A 14,960-nucleotide genomic window follows, 5' to 3' on the forward strand; every position below is an offset into this window, starting at 1 on the left:
GGACCCTGCAGACACCCAGGTCTTTATAGCCCCACAGCGCTCAGACCCTCAGCAGGAGGAGATCTCATTGGCCCCAACACACCCCAGGGCTCCACCTTGTAACCACAATTCCTGCCTCAGACCTCCAGCTCGTCTGCCCCTCCCAGTTCTAGAAAACTCAGGTTCCCACCCCGCACCACCCCTCCTAGTCTCAGGGGGAATTTCCCGGAGAGTGGCAGAGAGCTGCGAGGACATTTTCCATCTTAATCCGCAGAAGTGTTGGCCCCAGAGAGCGACAGAGGAGATGGCCGTGATAGAGGCATGCCTCAGGCCTGGTGGAAGTCCCCTGAGGGCACTGTGCTGGGAGGGAACTGGCAAGAACAGCCTCAGGAGCTGTTATGAGGGTATGTGACATGGAAGCGACTCCACACTGTGCCTGTCCCCAGGCTGAAGACATAGGGGGCCAACCAGGGACTTAGTCTGTGCAGGTACTCACCACCAAGCCCGAGGACCTGAGCTTGTCCCAGGGACCCACACGGTGAAAGAAAGAAAATCTCTCTGTCCCTCTGTGTGCTCTCTGTCTCTGTCTCTGTCTCTGTTTCTCTCTCTCTGTCTCTCTGTCTGTCTCTGTCTCTGTCTCTCTGTCTGTCTCTGTCTCTCTCTCTCTGTCTCTCTCTCTGTCTCTCTCTCTCTCTGTCTCTCTCTCTCTGTGTTGGGTTTTGGTTTTGAGACAGGGCCTGTGGTGGTTTGAAGGAGAATGGCCCTCACAGGCTCGTAGCCTTGAGTGCTTGCTTGGTTCCCAATCAATGGAACAGCTTTGGGAAGGATTAGGAGGTGTGGCCTTGGAGGAGGTAAATCACTGAGATGCACTTTGAGGTTTCAAAAGCCCAGGCCAGCCTGGCATGGTGTCGCACGCCTTTAATCCCAGTACTCAGGAGGCAGAGGCAGGTGGATCTCTGTGAGTTCGAGGCCAGCCTGGTCTCCAAAGCGAGTTTCAGGACAGGCAGGGGTAAACAGTGAGTGAGACGTTGTCTCACAAAACAAAATAAGCAAACAAACAAAATGCCCAGGCTAGGCCCACTCTGTCTGCCTCCTCCTCGAGGATCAGATGTGAGCTCTCAGCTACTGCACCACACCATGCCCGCCGCCCTGCTCCACACCATGCCCGCCCGCTGCCTGCTCCACACCATGCCCGCCCGCTGCCTGCTCCACACCATGCCCGCCCGCTGCCTGCTCCACACCATGCCCACTGCCCTGCTCCACACCATGCCCGCCCCGCTGCCCTGCTCCACACCATGCCCGCCCGCTGCCTGCTCCACACCATGCCCGCCCGCTGCCTGCTCCACACCATGCCCGCCCGCTGCCCTGCTCTACACCATGCCCGCCCCGCCGCCCTGCTCCACACCATGCCCGCCGCCCTGCTCCACACCATGCCCGCCCGCCGCCCTGCTCTACACCATGCCCGCCCGCCGCCCTGCTCCACACCATGCCCGCCCGCTGCCTGTTCCACACCATGCCCGCCCGCTGCCTGTTCCACACCATGCCCGCCGCCTTGCTCCACACCATGCCCGCTGCCCTGCTCTACACCATGCCCGCCCGCCGCCCTGCTCCACACCATGTCCGCTGCCTGCTCCACACCATGATGGCCATGGACTACCCGGACTGTTAGCCATACGTTAAATGCTTTCTTTTCCAAGTTACCTTGGTCATGGTGTCTCTTCACAGCAGTAGAACAGTGTCTAAGACAGGATCTCACTTCGTAACTCAAGCTGGTCTGGAACTCATTATGTAGACCAGGCTGGCCTCAAACTCACAGACATCCTCCTGCCTCTGCCTCCTGAGTGCTGGGATTAAAGCCATGCCCCTCCACGCCTGGTCCCCAGTCCCCTGCCTTCCACCCCTCCCAAACTGACAGTGGTAAGTTGCTGCCCGCCCTGTTTTCTGTCTTGAAAAGCAGGGGTGGGGTGGGTGTGTAAACATGGTTCCCATGCCTCTTGGCCTCACTGCAAAGATCAAAACAGACATTACAGGAGATGTCTCCACCTTCATTGGTGTGCGCCATGATAAGCCAAGCTCCCATCTTGGTCCACACACCAGGGCCCCCACCCAGACTCTGCTGAGCCCCCTCCTGGGTCCGTTAACAGCCCAGGCCCTGTCAGTTCCACCCGGCTGCCCCTGAGATGAGGCTGATCTTGAACTCTTGACCCTTCTGACTTCATCCCTGCAAGTGTCACACCCCTGGTTTATATGGTGCTGGCTGAACAAGCCCTTTATACCCAGAGTCTAGCCCTGGCCCCACAGCCCCTCGTCCTGGCCAGTTTTACGTCAGCTCGACACAAGTTGGAGTCAGCAGAGAGAAGGAAACTTCAACTGAGAAGACGCCTCCATAAGATCAGGTTGTGGGCAAGCCTGTAGGGCATTTTCCTAATTAGTGATCGATGGGGGAAGGTCCAGCCCATTGTGAGTGATGTCATCCCTGGGCTGGTGGTCCTGGGTTCCATAAGAAAGCAGCTGAGTAAGCCAGGGGAAGCCAGCCAGTGAGCAGCATGGCCTCTGCATCAGCTCCTGCCTCCCGGCTCCTGCCATGTTTGACTTCTTGTCCTGACTTCCTTTGCTGATGTGAAGGGCTCAAGCAACACGCAAATTCTGCCTCCTCTGGCACACCTGGCGCCTCACCTGCAATGAGTTGGGTCCTGGTTTCTCTCTTTCCCTCCAGTTCCGATGGTGAAAACCACATGGGCACCAGACTCTGCCTCCCCTGAGGACCTGAGGCTGCTGGACAGTGCAGGCAGCAGCAGGGTCCCTGAGAAATGTCTCCGGATCACACCCCCACCTAGAGGGCTGGCAGGGACCGCTCCCGAATCCACCGGCTCCTGGACTCGCGGGGGAGACAGCAAGAAGTCATGAGCAGGGATATCGCCAAGGGACCCCCGAGCTTCACAGATTTCTCACCAGGACCAACGCTGAGAACTGTGCCCAGCTTCCCTGAGTGCATTAACCCTTGGGGAGCAGGCCGTGTGTGTGTGTGTGTGTGTGTGTGTGTGTGTGTGTGTGTGTGTGTGTGTTATGGTTTTATTCCATTTAATGTTTATCGCCTTATTTGTGGGGAGCACACACATTCCACAGCCCACAAGTAGAGGTCCGAGGACAGCTATCAAGAGTTGGTTCTATCCGCCCAGCCTGTGGACCCCGGGACTGAACTCAGGCAGGCACTTGCTGAGCCATCTCCTCAACTCCACACTTAAAAAAAAAATCTGTGGTGCTAGGTCCTGTCCCTCGCTCCTGGTCACTGGTGCTGGGGTTTTGAACACAGGGCGCTGGGAGCCGTGAGCTGGGCACACCCCACTGCTGGGCTGTCGACTGGAAGGGAATCGGGATGGCAGGGAGCTGTCCAGTGCTGACGGCAGCCGGCCCCACGAAATGGAGCCTTCCGGGAAGGGTGCGGTCGGTGGGGACCGGAGGCGGCTCAACCCTCCGCCGCTCTTTCCTGAGCCTCCAGCATCAGGCAGAAGAGTAAGTGGGGGAAACTGAGGCCTGCAGACACAGCCACAGGGCCAGAGCGGGTCCACGGTGTGGAAGGGCGAGAACAGACAGCGGCTGAGCCTCGATGTGGACCGGGCACAGGACAAGGCTCCTCCCTGCTCTGGATCGTCCGGATCACACCGGCCAAACTGACCCTCCCTCTGCCTTATGCCCCGGTCGGATCCCGTAGGACTCACTATAATAGTCACCATTATAGAAAGCCTCCCCAGTTCCCAGCAGAGGGCCTGGGAGGGGGAAGGGGGGGACGCCAGGGAAAAGTCGGGGGCGGGGCCCAGAGAGCCTGAGGGCGGGGCTTCGGGGCGGGCCTGGGGGCGGGGCTTCGGGGCGGGCCTGGGGGCGGGGGCTCCGGGGCGGGCCTGCGGGCGGGGGCTCCGGGGCGGGCCTGGGGGCGGGGCTCCGGGGCGGGCCTGCGGGCGGGGCTTCGGGGCGGGCCTGCGGGCGGGGCTTCGGGGCGGGCCTGGGGGCGGGGCTCCGGGGCGGGCCTGGGGGCGGGGCTCCGGGGCGGGCCTGGGGGCGGGGGCTCCGGGGCGGGCCTGGGGGCGGGGCTCCGGGGCGGGCCTGGGGGCGGGGCTCCGGGGCGGGCCTGGGGGCGGGGCTCCGGGGCGGGCCTGCGGGCGGGGCTTCGGGGCGGGCCTGGGGGCGGGGCTCCGGGGCGGGCCTGCGGGCGGGGCTTCGGGGCGGGCCTGCGGGCGGGGCTTCGGGGCGGGCCTGGGGGCGGGGGGCTCCGGGGCGGGCCTGCGGGCGGGGCTTCGGGGCGGGCCTGGGGGCGGGGCTCCGGGGCGGGCCTGGGGGCGGGGCTTCGGGGCGGGCCTGGGGGCGGGGGCTCCGGGGCGGGGCTTCGGGGCGGGCCTGGGGGCGGGGCTCCGGGGCGGGCCTGGGGCGGGGCTTCGGGGCGGGCCTGCGGGCGGGGCTTCGGGGCGGGCCTGGGGCGGGGCTTCGGGGCGGGCCTGGGGGCGGGGCTTCGGGGCGGGCCTGGGGGCGGGGCTTCGGGGCGGGTCTGGGGGCCCAGGGAACGTACAGGGCGGGTCTCAGAGAAAAGTCCCGGTAGGGCTCAAGGGAGGGCCCGGGGCGCGGCCAGAGGAGGGCTTGGGGCGGAGCTCAGGTTCTGTATTTTATTCTGTAAAGATTTTGGGGGGATTTTTTTGTGCTGTCCAGAGCCTTGTACAGGCCAGGTGCGTAGCACCCGCTAAGACGCTCCTTGGAGGGTGTGGCCCTTTGAGTTGCTGAGACTTTCTGCTTTGCTGGGAATGGAGCCCAGGGCCGGGAGCGTGCTCACCAGAGCTCTAGACAGAGATGGTGGGGAGTGAGGGAAGAGTGGATCCAAGCGTGATCGGGGCTTAGGATGACTGAGAACTCCTTCGCCAACAATCCTAGGAGAGACTAGAGTCAGGCAGCACAGAGCAGACCCCGGGGTGGTAGAGCTTCCGGAAATATGTGTGAGGCCAAGGTTCCATCTGTAGGGAGTTTCCGAGAGTGCTGACCAGGTCTAGCCCAGCTGCTGGAGGCCACAGGCAGAGGCTGCTCTGCCCTGGGTGAGAAGAGGTGGGAACAGGCTCAGGTGGGAACAGCCTGGGGTGGGAACAGGCTCAGGTGGGAACAGGGTCAGGTGGGGAACAGGGTCAGGTGGAAACAGCCTGGGGAGGGAACAGCCTGGGGTGGGAACAGCCTAGGGAGGGAACAGCCTGGGGTGGGAACAGCCTGGGGTGGGAACAGGCTGGGGAGGGAACAGCCTAGGGAGGGAACAGCCTGGGGTGGGAACAGGTTCTGGTGGGAACAGCCTGGGGTGGGAACAGGCTGGGGAGGGAACAGCCTGGGGTGGGAACAGCCTGGGGTGGGAACAGGTTCTGGTGGGAACAGCCTGGGGTGGGAACAGGCTGGGGAGGGAACAGCCTGGGGTGGGAACAGCCTAGGGAGGGGAACAGCCTGGGGTGGGAACAGGTTCTGGTGGGAACAGCCTGGGGTGGGAACAGGCTGGGGAGGGAACAGCCTGGGGTGGGAACAGCCTGGGGTGGGAACAGGTTCTGGTGGGAACAGCCTGGGGTGGGAACAGGCTGGGGGAGGGAACAGCCTGGGGTGGGAACAGCCTAGGGAGGGAACAGCCTGGGGTGGGAACAGCCTGGGGTGGGAACAGGCTCAGGTGGGAACAGGCTCAGGTGGGAACAGGCTCAGGTGGGAACAGGCTCAGGTGGGAACAGGCTCAGGTGGGAACAGCCTGGGGAGGGAACAGCCTGGGGTGGGAACAGCCTGGGGTGGGAACAGGCTCAGGTGGGAACAGCCTAGGGAGGGAACAGCCTGGGGTGGGAACAGCCTGGGGTGGGAACAGGCTCAGGTGGGAACAGCCTGGGGTGGGAACAGGCTCAGGTGGGAACAGCCTGGGGTGGGAACAGGCTCAGGTGGGAACAGCCTGGGGTGGGAACAGGCTCAGGTGGGAACAGGCTCAGGTGGGAACAGGCTCAGGTGGGAACAGGCTCAGGTGGGAACAGCCTGGGGAGGGAACAGGCTCAGGTGGGAACAGGCTCAGGTGGGAACAGGCTCAGGTGGGAACAGCCTGGGGAGGGAACAGCCTGGGGTGGGAACAGCCTGGGGAGGGAACAGCCTGGGGTGGGAACAGCCTGGGGTGGGAACAGCCTGGGGTGGGAACAGGCTGGGGAGGGAACAGGTTCAGGTGGGAACAGACTGGCTGTTCCCACCCCAGGCTGTTCCCACCCTCTGGCTCGCTCTCTCCCAGCCTCACCAGCCTCCTCCTCAAGTTGCCACAGGGTCTTTGCAGTTACTGCCTCCTCCAGGAAGCCCTCCGCAGTCTCCCAGTGGCGCACCTGCTGCCAGGTCACAGTCCCCTCCTTAAGGCGTGCTCAGATACTCACACCGTTTCCTCTTCTCTCTGTCCTTCTTTTCCTCTTTCCCTCCCTCCCTCCTTCCTTATTTTCTTTCTTGGGCAGAATCTCAAGAAAGCAGTGTATACCTGTCATCCCAGCACTTGAGAGACTGAGGCAGGAGCATTACCATGAGTTCCCAGACAGCCTGGGCTACACAGTGAGTTCATGTCTGAAAAAAAAAAAAAGTTTAAGCCATATGCACACATCCTTTTTTTTGGGGGGGGGGGGAAGTGGGTTTGTGTTGTTTGTTTTTGTTTTTCGAGACAGGGTTTCTCTGTGTAGCCCAGGCTATCCTGGAACTCACTCTGCAGACCAGGCTGGCCTTGAACTCACAGAGATCCTCCTGCCTCTGCCTGCAGAGTGCTGGGACTAAAAGCCTGTGCCACCACTGCCCCGGCACAAACACCTTTAATCCCAACATTCCAGAGGCAGAGGCATGTGGATCTCTATGAGTTTGAGGCTATCCTGGTCTACATAAGGAGACCCTAACTCAAATTGTTTTAATTTTAAGAATGTTTCAGTGTAGAAAATATGGGCCTGTGAGATGGTTTAGCAGGTAAAGGGACTTGCCACCAACCCTGATGATCTGAGTTCAATCCCTGTTACCCAGAACTTTTTAAAGGGGCTGAGCATGGTAGCATAAGACTCTATTCCCCCAGTGAAGCAGAGGCAGGCAGATGTTGGTGAATTTGAGGCCAGCCTAGTCTACACAGCAAGTTCAAGGCCAGCCAGGGCTACATAGGAAGAGCCTGTCTCAAAAATAAATAGATAATTTAACTGACGGCAAAGGCTGTCCGGGCAGCGCCTGGCCAGCCTGTGAGCCTTGTGGGGCTGCCTGCCCTTCTGAGTTCCACAGAAACCCCCCCCCCATTCTTCTCTTCCTGAGGCTCCCTCCCTGACTCCTGCCCTCCCCAGCTTTCCTGTTCCCAGCCTCCAGGCAGCTCCCTCCCCAGTGGATGGAGCCCTGCCTAGCATGCATGCAGCCCTGGGCTCCATCTGTAGCACCACACACAAAGGAGGTGTGAGCCCTCAGCCTGTGGAGGAGGCAGAGGCACAGGGGTCAGGAGGTCAAGGTTATCTTTGGCTACACTGAAAGTTTTGAGACTAGCCTGGGCTACATGAGACCCTGTCTCACCTGGGAAAAAAAGTATGCACACACAAAAATGAACAATAAATCTAAAACGAATGGAGGGGATTCTGGAGAGATGGCTCAGTGGTTAAGAGCACTGGCTGCTCTTCTGCCGGACTGGATCTGTTCCCAACACCAATATGGAGGCTCACAACCGTCTGTAACTCCAGTTCCAGGGGATCTGATGCCCTCTCCTGGCCTCAGTAGGCACTGCACCCATGTGGTACACAGATACCTTCCAGCAGAACTCCTATACACATGAAATTTAATTTTTTTTTAATGAATAAAAACTATCTTGCATTCGGGTCGTGGGCTTGGCTCACTGGTTTCCTGGAATCCTGCATAGCCTCTCTGTACCGGAGTTTCCCCTGTGAACTCATGTGGGGCAACTCGGGGCCTTTCAGAACAGGGACCTCAGGCCCTGGGTCCACACTGAGCCCAGATCAGTGCTGCTCACCTCACTCAGCAGGAAGGACAGTGCCGTACTGCTCCGCCTCATGGTGCAGGCTTCTCTAGATGAGGAAGGGGATAGTGAGACCCTGAGCGCCTGGCAGCCAGCTTCAGAGCTACATCAGCAAGAGCAGCCAGGGAGCAGCTGCCTGGAGGGATTGCTGCACACATCTGGCCAGCCTGAGGGGCTAGAACCCTGGTGCCAGCTCAGCTGGGGAATCCCTTCAGCTCCCAGCAGAACTCTGGTGCTTGGGGGGCTCCTGAGACCCCAACTCCCCAAACGCAGGATCCTGTCAAATTGACACAGATCTGGTACTCACCCCAAGCTGCTCTTGTTTTCTGTGACTGCCTCAGGAGCAGAAGGCAGCCCCGTCCCATTCCCCGCAGAGTCCTTTAACTCAGCACCAGACCCGAGCTGAGCCAGGCGAGCTGAGCCAGGCGGCACCCTCAGGATTGGAGGAGGGGGTAGGGCGAGGTGACTACAGGGCCGGAAGGTGTGTGAGTGCCCATGTGTGACCCCGTGTGTGAACACAGGAAGTGGGGACAGAGTGGGGGGGGTAGTGGGGGGGTAGTGGTGCATGGCCAGGCAGAAGGTTTAATTGTTAATGTATTTACATGACACAGGACAGAAATAGCCTGAGATTGAGACGACGTTACCTTGGTATTTGGGGGGTAACGCACCAATCAAGGCCCCTCGAGGCTCTAGGAAAGCTATTCCACTATGCTGTGTGGTCCAGGCGCTTAATGATCTTCTCTGGTCAAATTTTATCCACAAATTAGAGCTGCAGTCAGAAGTGGGGAACCCAGGGAGCTGGGGCTGGAAGAGGACTGTGGCCGCTCGCGTCTGTGGGTCTGACACAGGATAATATTCCACCCCAGCCTCCCACAGACTGGCCACAGGTCCTCACACCACCGACGCCAGCGGCCATCAAAGCGTGACCTGCCTGGTGGGTGTTTTTCTTCACTCTGCTGACCCCCCGCCACAGTGAAGGGCAGGTCCTGGGTCAGTCACCCTCTGCTGGAGACACCAGTGGTGTCTCGGAAAAGCTGTCTGTCTGGAGGGTCCCCGGCCACAAGCCTAAGCCACCGCAGGAGGGGATGGGCAGAGGATCTGAGGCAGCCAGCACTGTCTGCCCCCGACCTTTGCGCAGGCCGTTGGCACCTCCTGCCCCAAGAAGGTTTTGAGGCTTGCTGGAAACATCCTTCTCCTTCCCTTCACACTCATTTTAGCCCTTGTGTTCTTCAATGTTCAACAAGTCCACGCCTCTCTGCCACAGGGCCTTTGTACGTACTGTGTGGGCCTCTCCTGCCACAGGGCCTTTGTACGTACTGTGTGGGCCTCTCCTGCCACAGGGCCTTTGCTCTACTGTGTGGGCCTCTCTGCCACAGGGCCTTTGCTCTACTGTGTGGGCCTCTCTGCCACAGGGCCTTTGTACGTACTGTGTGGGCCTCTCCTGCCACAGGGCCTTTGCTCTACTGTGTGGGCCTCTCCTGCCACAGGGCCTTTGTACGTACTGTGTGGGCCTCTCTGCCATAGGGCCTTTGCTCTACTGTGTGGGCCTCTCTGCCACAGGGCCTTTGCTCTACTGTGTGGGCCTCTCTGCCACAGGGCCTTTGTACGTACTGTGTGGGCCTCTCTGCCACAGGGCCTTTGCTCTACTGTGTGGGCCTCTCTGCCACAGGGCCTTTGCTCTACTGTGTGGGCCTCTCTGCCATAGGGCCTTTGTACGTACTGTGTGGGCCTCTCTGCCACAGGGCCTTTGTACGTACTGTGTGGGCCTCTCCTGCCACAGGGCCTTTGTACGTACTGTGTGGGCCTCTCTGCCACAGGGCCCTTGCTCTACTGTGTGGGCCTCTCCTGCCACAGGGCCTTTGTACGTACTGTGTGGGCCTCTCTGCCACAGGGCCTTTGTACGTACTGTGTGGGCCTCTCTGCCACAGGGCCTTTGTACGTACTGTGTGGGCCTCTCTGCCACAGGGCCTTTGTACGTACTGTGTGGGCCTCTCTGCCACAGGGCCTTTGTACGTACTGTGTGGGCCTCTCTGCCACAGGGCCTCTGCTCGCACGGTGTGAGCCTCCTACGGTGATTTGGGTTTGTGGCTTTCCCCAGCTGCTTCCCATTAGGCTTGGGTCATCCTTAGAGAGTGGCCTCTGTCCTGCCAGGACACTGGGTCACACAAGCCCTTGGGGTGAGGAGAACACCCTGCCTCCTGCCCCGTGGCTTCCTCTGAAGTGCTCGCCCATCTCCAGCTGTCACCCCGAGAGCAGACACAGGGTCACCAGTGTGACTCTGGTACAGACGCTTAGTCACTACTGGTCACATGAATCACCCATGAATACCAAGGACTTCATTTATTTAGTTTACACTCATTCATTTTTTTATGTGTTTTGCCTGCAAGTATGTCTGTGTATCCATCACCTGCGAGTCTCGTGACTGGAGAGGCCGAAAGGGGGCGTCGGGTCCCCGGGAATTGGAGTCCCACATGGCTGTGAGCTGCTGTGTGGGTGCTGAGAACCAAGCTCTGCTCTGGAAGAGCAGCCAGCGCTGTTAACTGCTGAGCCGTCTCTCCAGCCCCCTCAATTATTGTCCTTTTTTAAGACAGTCTCACGTAGCCCAGGCTGGCTCAAACCCCCTATGTAGCCCAGGGTGGACTTGAACACCCGGTCCTCCCTTTACCTCCCAGGTTCTGGGATGACAGACATGCTCCATCACCCCTGGATTGACTTGATTTTTTGAGTTGAGTACTAGATGTGTGGGCCAAGCTGGCCCGAAACTCCTGGGCTCAAGCCATCCTCCTGCCGCAGGCATATCCCCAGGTCAGCACTGTGGGACTTTTCCAGCGACTGTTTCCCCAGGCGCTACCCCCCAGCTCATCTCTAGGCCTCTGACAGTCAGGACTGTAGGCGGTCTGCAAACGGCAGCCTCTGGCTCACACTGCCCTAGAAGAGGAACACACGCGTTAGCGTTAAGCACCACAGGGCTTTACCGCAGGGGAATGTCTGACGAGAAGACAGCTGCCCCGACCCTGAGGACACCCGTCTCACCATGGACACTGTATCCAGATTATGAAAAGCTGGCGCATCTCGATGACAGCGTCTGACGGCAGTGAACGCAGAGCCAATGAGCAAGACAGACACAAGCAGACACACGGCAATCACCACGCCCGGGTTCCTGTGCGATGTGGAGATCCACAGGCTGCCTGCATCTGGGGAGAGGAAGGGGTCAGCCCTGGGCAGAGCCACGCCCCCAGCCCCTCACTGGGGATCCTAGGCGGGGCTCCACCCTGACCACGCCCCCAGCCCCTCACTGGGGAGTCTAGGCGGGGCTCCACCCTGACCACGCCCCCAGCCCCTCACTGGGGGATTCTAGGCGGGGCTCCACCCCTGACCACGCCCCCAGCCCCTCACTGGGGATTCTAGGCGGGGCTCCACCCTGAGCCACGCCCCCAGCCCCTCACTGGGGATTCTAGGCGGGGCTCCACCCTGACCACGCCCCCAGCCCCTCACTGGGGATTCTAGGCGGGGCTCCACCCTGAGCCACGCCCCCAGCCCCTCACTGGGGATTCTAGGCGGGGCTCCACCCTGACCACGCCCCCAGCCCCTCACTGGGGATTCTAGGCGGGGCTCCACCCTGACCACGCCCCCAGCCCCTCACTGGGGATTCTAGGCGGGGCTCCACCCTGAGCCACACTCCCGGGCCTATGTTGTTATTTTATAAGCAAGTATATAACTTCATGTGGATTTTTTTTCTTTTCTTTTCTTTTTTTTTTTTTTTTTTGGTTTTTGAGACAGGGTTTCTCTGTGTAGCTTTGCGCCTTTCCTGGAACTCACTCTGTAGACCAGGCTGGCCTCGAACTCACAGAGATCCGCCTGCCTCTGCCTCCCGAGTGCTGGGATTAAAGGCGTGCGCCACCACCGCCCGGCTGCTTTTCTTTTTTTAATATGGGACCCACCATGTGGCCCAGGTTGGTCTCAAACTTGAGGTAATCCCCCTGCCACCTCCTCCTGGTGTCAGGAATACGGCACTGGGCCCTGCACACAGCTACAACTAGATAAAGCAACCCGTTTTCCTTGCACATAGCTGTGTCCTCAGGAGCCAGCACACGCCAGCAAGTTAATAAGGGCACAGACAGTGGGGTAAGGTGGCTTGTGGGTCGACGCTGGCCACACACTCCCAGGGCTGTGTCGCCCCCTGCTGACTGGTGCCAGAACTGCAGTCAGGTTCCAGCCCACACCCCCAATCCTTACACTTACCCTGGCCAGGACTGGACACAGTGGGTGACCCTTGCAGAACCGAGTTCGTGGACTGGGACATGGTGCTCAGCTCAGAACCTGGAGAGCCAGAGCTGGGGAGAGAGGCTGTTTCTGGCTCTGGGGAGACTGAGCCTGGGTTTGTACCTGTGGAGCTGGAGTCTGGAGTGGGGGATGAGGGGGCAGGCGATGTCTCTGGACTTGGGGTGGAGGGGGCAGGCGATGTCTCTGGACTTGAGGTGGAGGGGGTAGGCGATGTCTCTGGACTTGAGGTGGAGGGGGCAGGCGATGTCTCTGGACTTGAGGTGGAGGGGGCAGGCGATGTCTCTGGACTTGAGGTGGAGGGGGCAGGCGATGTCTCTGGACTTGAGGTGGAGGGGGCAGGCGATGTCTCTGGACTTGGGGTGGAGGGGGCAGGCGATGTCTCTGGACTTGGGGTGGAGGGGGCAGGCGATGTCTCTGGACTTGGGGTGGAGGGGGCAGGCGATGTCTCTGGACTTGGGGTGGAGGGGGCAGGCGATGTCTCTGGACTTGGGGTGGAGGGGGCAGGCGATGTCTCTGGACTTGGGGTAGACTGTGCTACTGTGCTCTCCCAGAATACTGTAAAAGCAACACCTGAAAAAAAAAGATGGGTGTGTGTGTCTATGAAGCTTGGGCAGCAGGCAGGAGGGTGGGAGGCGCTGCTCACTTTGATCTCAGCCCTGCCCAGCACGTCAAGGACTTGCTTTCTTACCTTTGGCTAACAACAGTGCTCTGAGCTGAGCTTGCAAGCGCTCTGGACACCTAAGACAACCCTGCCTGACGCTCAGATCTGGGCTAGAGTGCTACCTGTTACGACTCAGGTACAGATCATCTGTCACACTTCACAGGAGAGGGAAACTGAGTCTCAGAAAGTTGAAGCATTACTCAGCTCTGCCCCGGGGAGCAGGTACCACCCCTGTCCAGAGGTTTCAAGAGCCCTGAGAACTGGGGAGCCCTGAATTAGACTAAGGTTTGAACTCTGCCCCAAACGCTGGCCACACGCTCTACCATTGAGCCACACCCCAGCCTCTGCCAATCCCAGGATTCGGGTGTCTGACTCACTGTCCCTCCAGGCTCCCCGGTTTCACATCCCATCCCTACAGGAGTTCAGAGGCTGTGGAAATAGTTCCTGGTCTACCTCCTGCCATGACTTCCTTCCCAGGTCCAGGTGGCTCCAACCAGGTGTGCGGGGCACAAGGTCACTCATTAGCCGCTTTGCCCCTCCCTTGTCCTTTCTGCCGGGGTGAGCGCTCTGCTTCCTCCTAGCCTCGCCCCACACAGCAGATATGAGGAAATAACATCTAGGTGCTGACCCTGGGTGCAGGGAGGGTATGCCGAGCCGACCCCTCCCACACCTCAGTCTCCCAGGCCCTTCAGCAAAGGAATCTAGGAATGTGAGTCCACACTGAGAAATTTCTGGGGAAGTGAAGTTGACTCAGGTACCGTAGTGGACCCCAAGCCAAACCAGAACTTGGGAGTAAGTTAAGGTTCTCAGTGAGCTGATGAAACAAGCGAGTCTGGAAAGAGGAGGTGACGGCAAACACCAACCCTACTGAGTACCTGGCACTGAGCAGGTCCTCGTGATTTACTGGAAACTTAGAAAGGGAGAAGAGGTGCTTTGGGCAGTGTGCCTGGCACTGGGCTTCCCCCGGTCTCCAAGATGGAAGGCTGGAGGTGCCAAGCCATGTCAGTCAGCCCTGATACGGTCGTTCACGGGCTGGAGCCAGCCTGGGCTTCCAGGGATAAATGTGGGACTTTGGGAATGAAACCGTCCTCTACAATAAACTCAGCTGTCTTCGGGAACAGACGGAGGGAATTAAGTCGGGGCCACGAACTTCTCCACCCCTGGCCCTTCCCACCATCAGGGGAGTGTGTGTGTGTCCTCTCCGCGGCTGGGTGGGGCGGGCTGTGCTTGGAGCCCCCGAAGTGTCGGGGAGGTCCCTGGCCTCTGTCCCAGCTCAGGTGGCCCTGAGGGGTGTCTGGGAGGGAAGGGGAGAGAAGGGTCTGAGCTCGGTGTCCCCAGCCCCGCTGTCCCCCGGAGCCACGCCATTTCCCTCCACCAGCTTACCTGAGAATACGAGGACAGCAGAGGAGTCGCCGGGTCTCACTAGCAGCAGCAGGCCGAGCGCCAGGGGCAGCAGTCGGGAACCCGCCATTCCTGCGGACCGCCCAGGCTGCAGGTGCGCGGCCGCCCGCCCGCCGCCCGCGCGCGCTCCCTGCCGGCCAGCGCGGGAGCGCAGGGCGCCGGTCCGTCCCCACGCTGCCCTGGGGACACCGGCGCGTGGCCGCTGGGGACACCCCTGTGTGGCCGCTGGGGACACCCCTGTATGGCCGCTGGGGACACCCCTGTGTGGTCCCTGGAGACACCCATGTATGGCCGCTGGGGACACCCCTGTGTGGTCCCTGGAGACACCCCTGTGTGGTCCCTGGAGACACCCCTGTATGGCCGCTGGGGACACCCCTGTGTGGCCGCTGGGGACACCCCTGTGTGGCCGCTGGAGACACCCCTGTGTGGCCGCTGGAGACACCCCTGTGTGGTCGCTGGAGACAACCCTGTGTGGCCGCTGGGGACACCCCTGTGTGGTCGCTGGGACACCCCTGTGTGGTCCCTGGAGACACCCCTGTGTGGTCCCTGGAGACACCCCTGTGTGGCCGCTGGGGACACCCCTGTATGGCCGCTGGGGACACCCCTGTGTGGTCGTTGGGACAC

The 14,960-nt window shown here is 60.5% G+C and overlaps 1 protein-coding gene across 1 annotated transcript; it reads right to left on the minus strand.

Annotated features, from left to right (window-relative positions):
- Positions 1–10,315: 10,315 nt before the first annotated feature.
- LOC128119432 (gamete and mating-type specific protein A) lies at positions 10,316–14,406 on the minus strand. Its single transcript, XM_052752826.1, has 5 exons — positions 14,319–14,406; positions 12,695–12,844; positions 12,233–12,376; positions 11,024–11,184; positions 10,316–10,918 (listed from the first exon to the last, which is right to left on the minus strand). Exons 1-5 carry the CDS (start codon positions 14,404–14,406, stop codon positions 10,871–10,873), a joined length of 591 nt encoding a protein of 196 aa, XP_052608786.1. The 3' UTR covers positions 10,316–10,870.
- Between the last annotated feature and the right edge of the window lie 554 nt (positions 14,407–14,960).

Source organism: Peromyscus californicus, unplaced genomic scaffold (assembly GCF_007827085.1).
Source record: "Peromyscus californicus insignis strain IS unplaced genomic scaffold, ASM782708v3 Scaffold_23__1_contigs__length_62951481, whole genome shotgun sequence".
Classification (NCBI taxonomy): domain Eukaryota; kingdom Metazoa; phylum Chordata; class Mammalia; order Rodentia; family Cricetidae; genus Peromyscus; species Peromyscus californicus.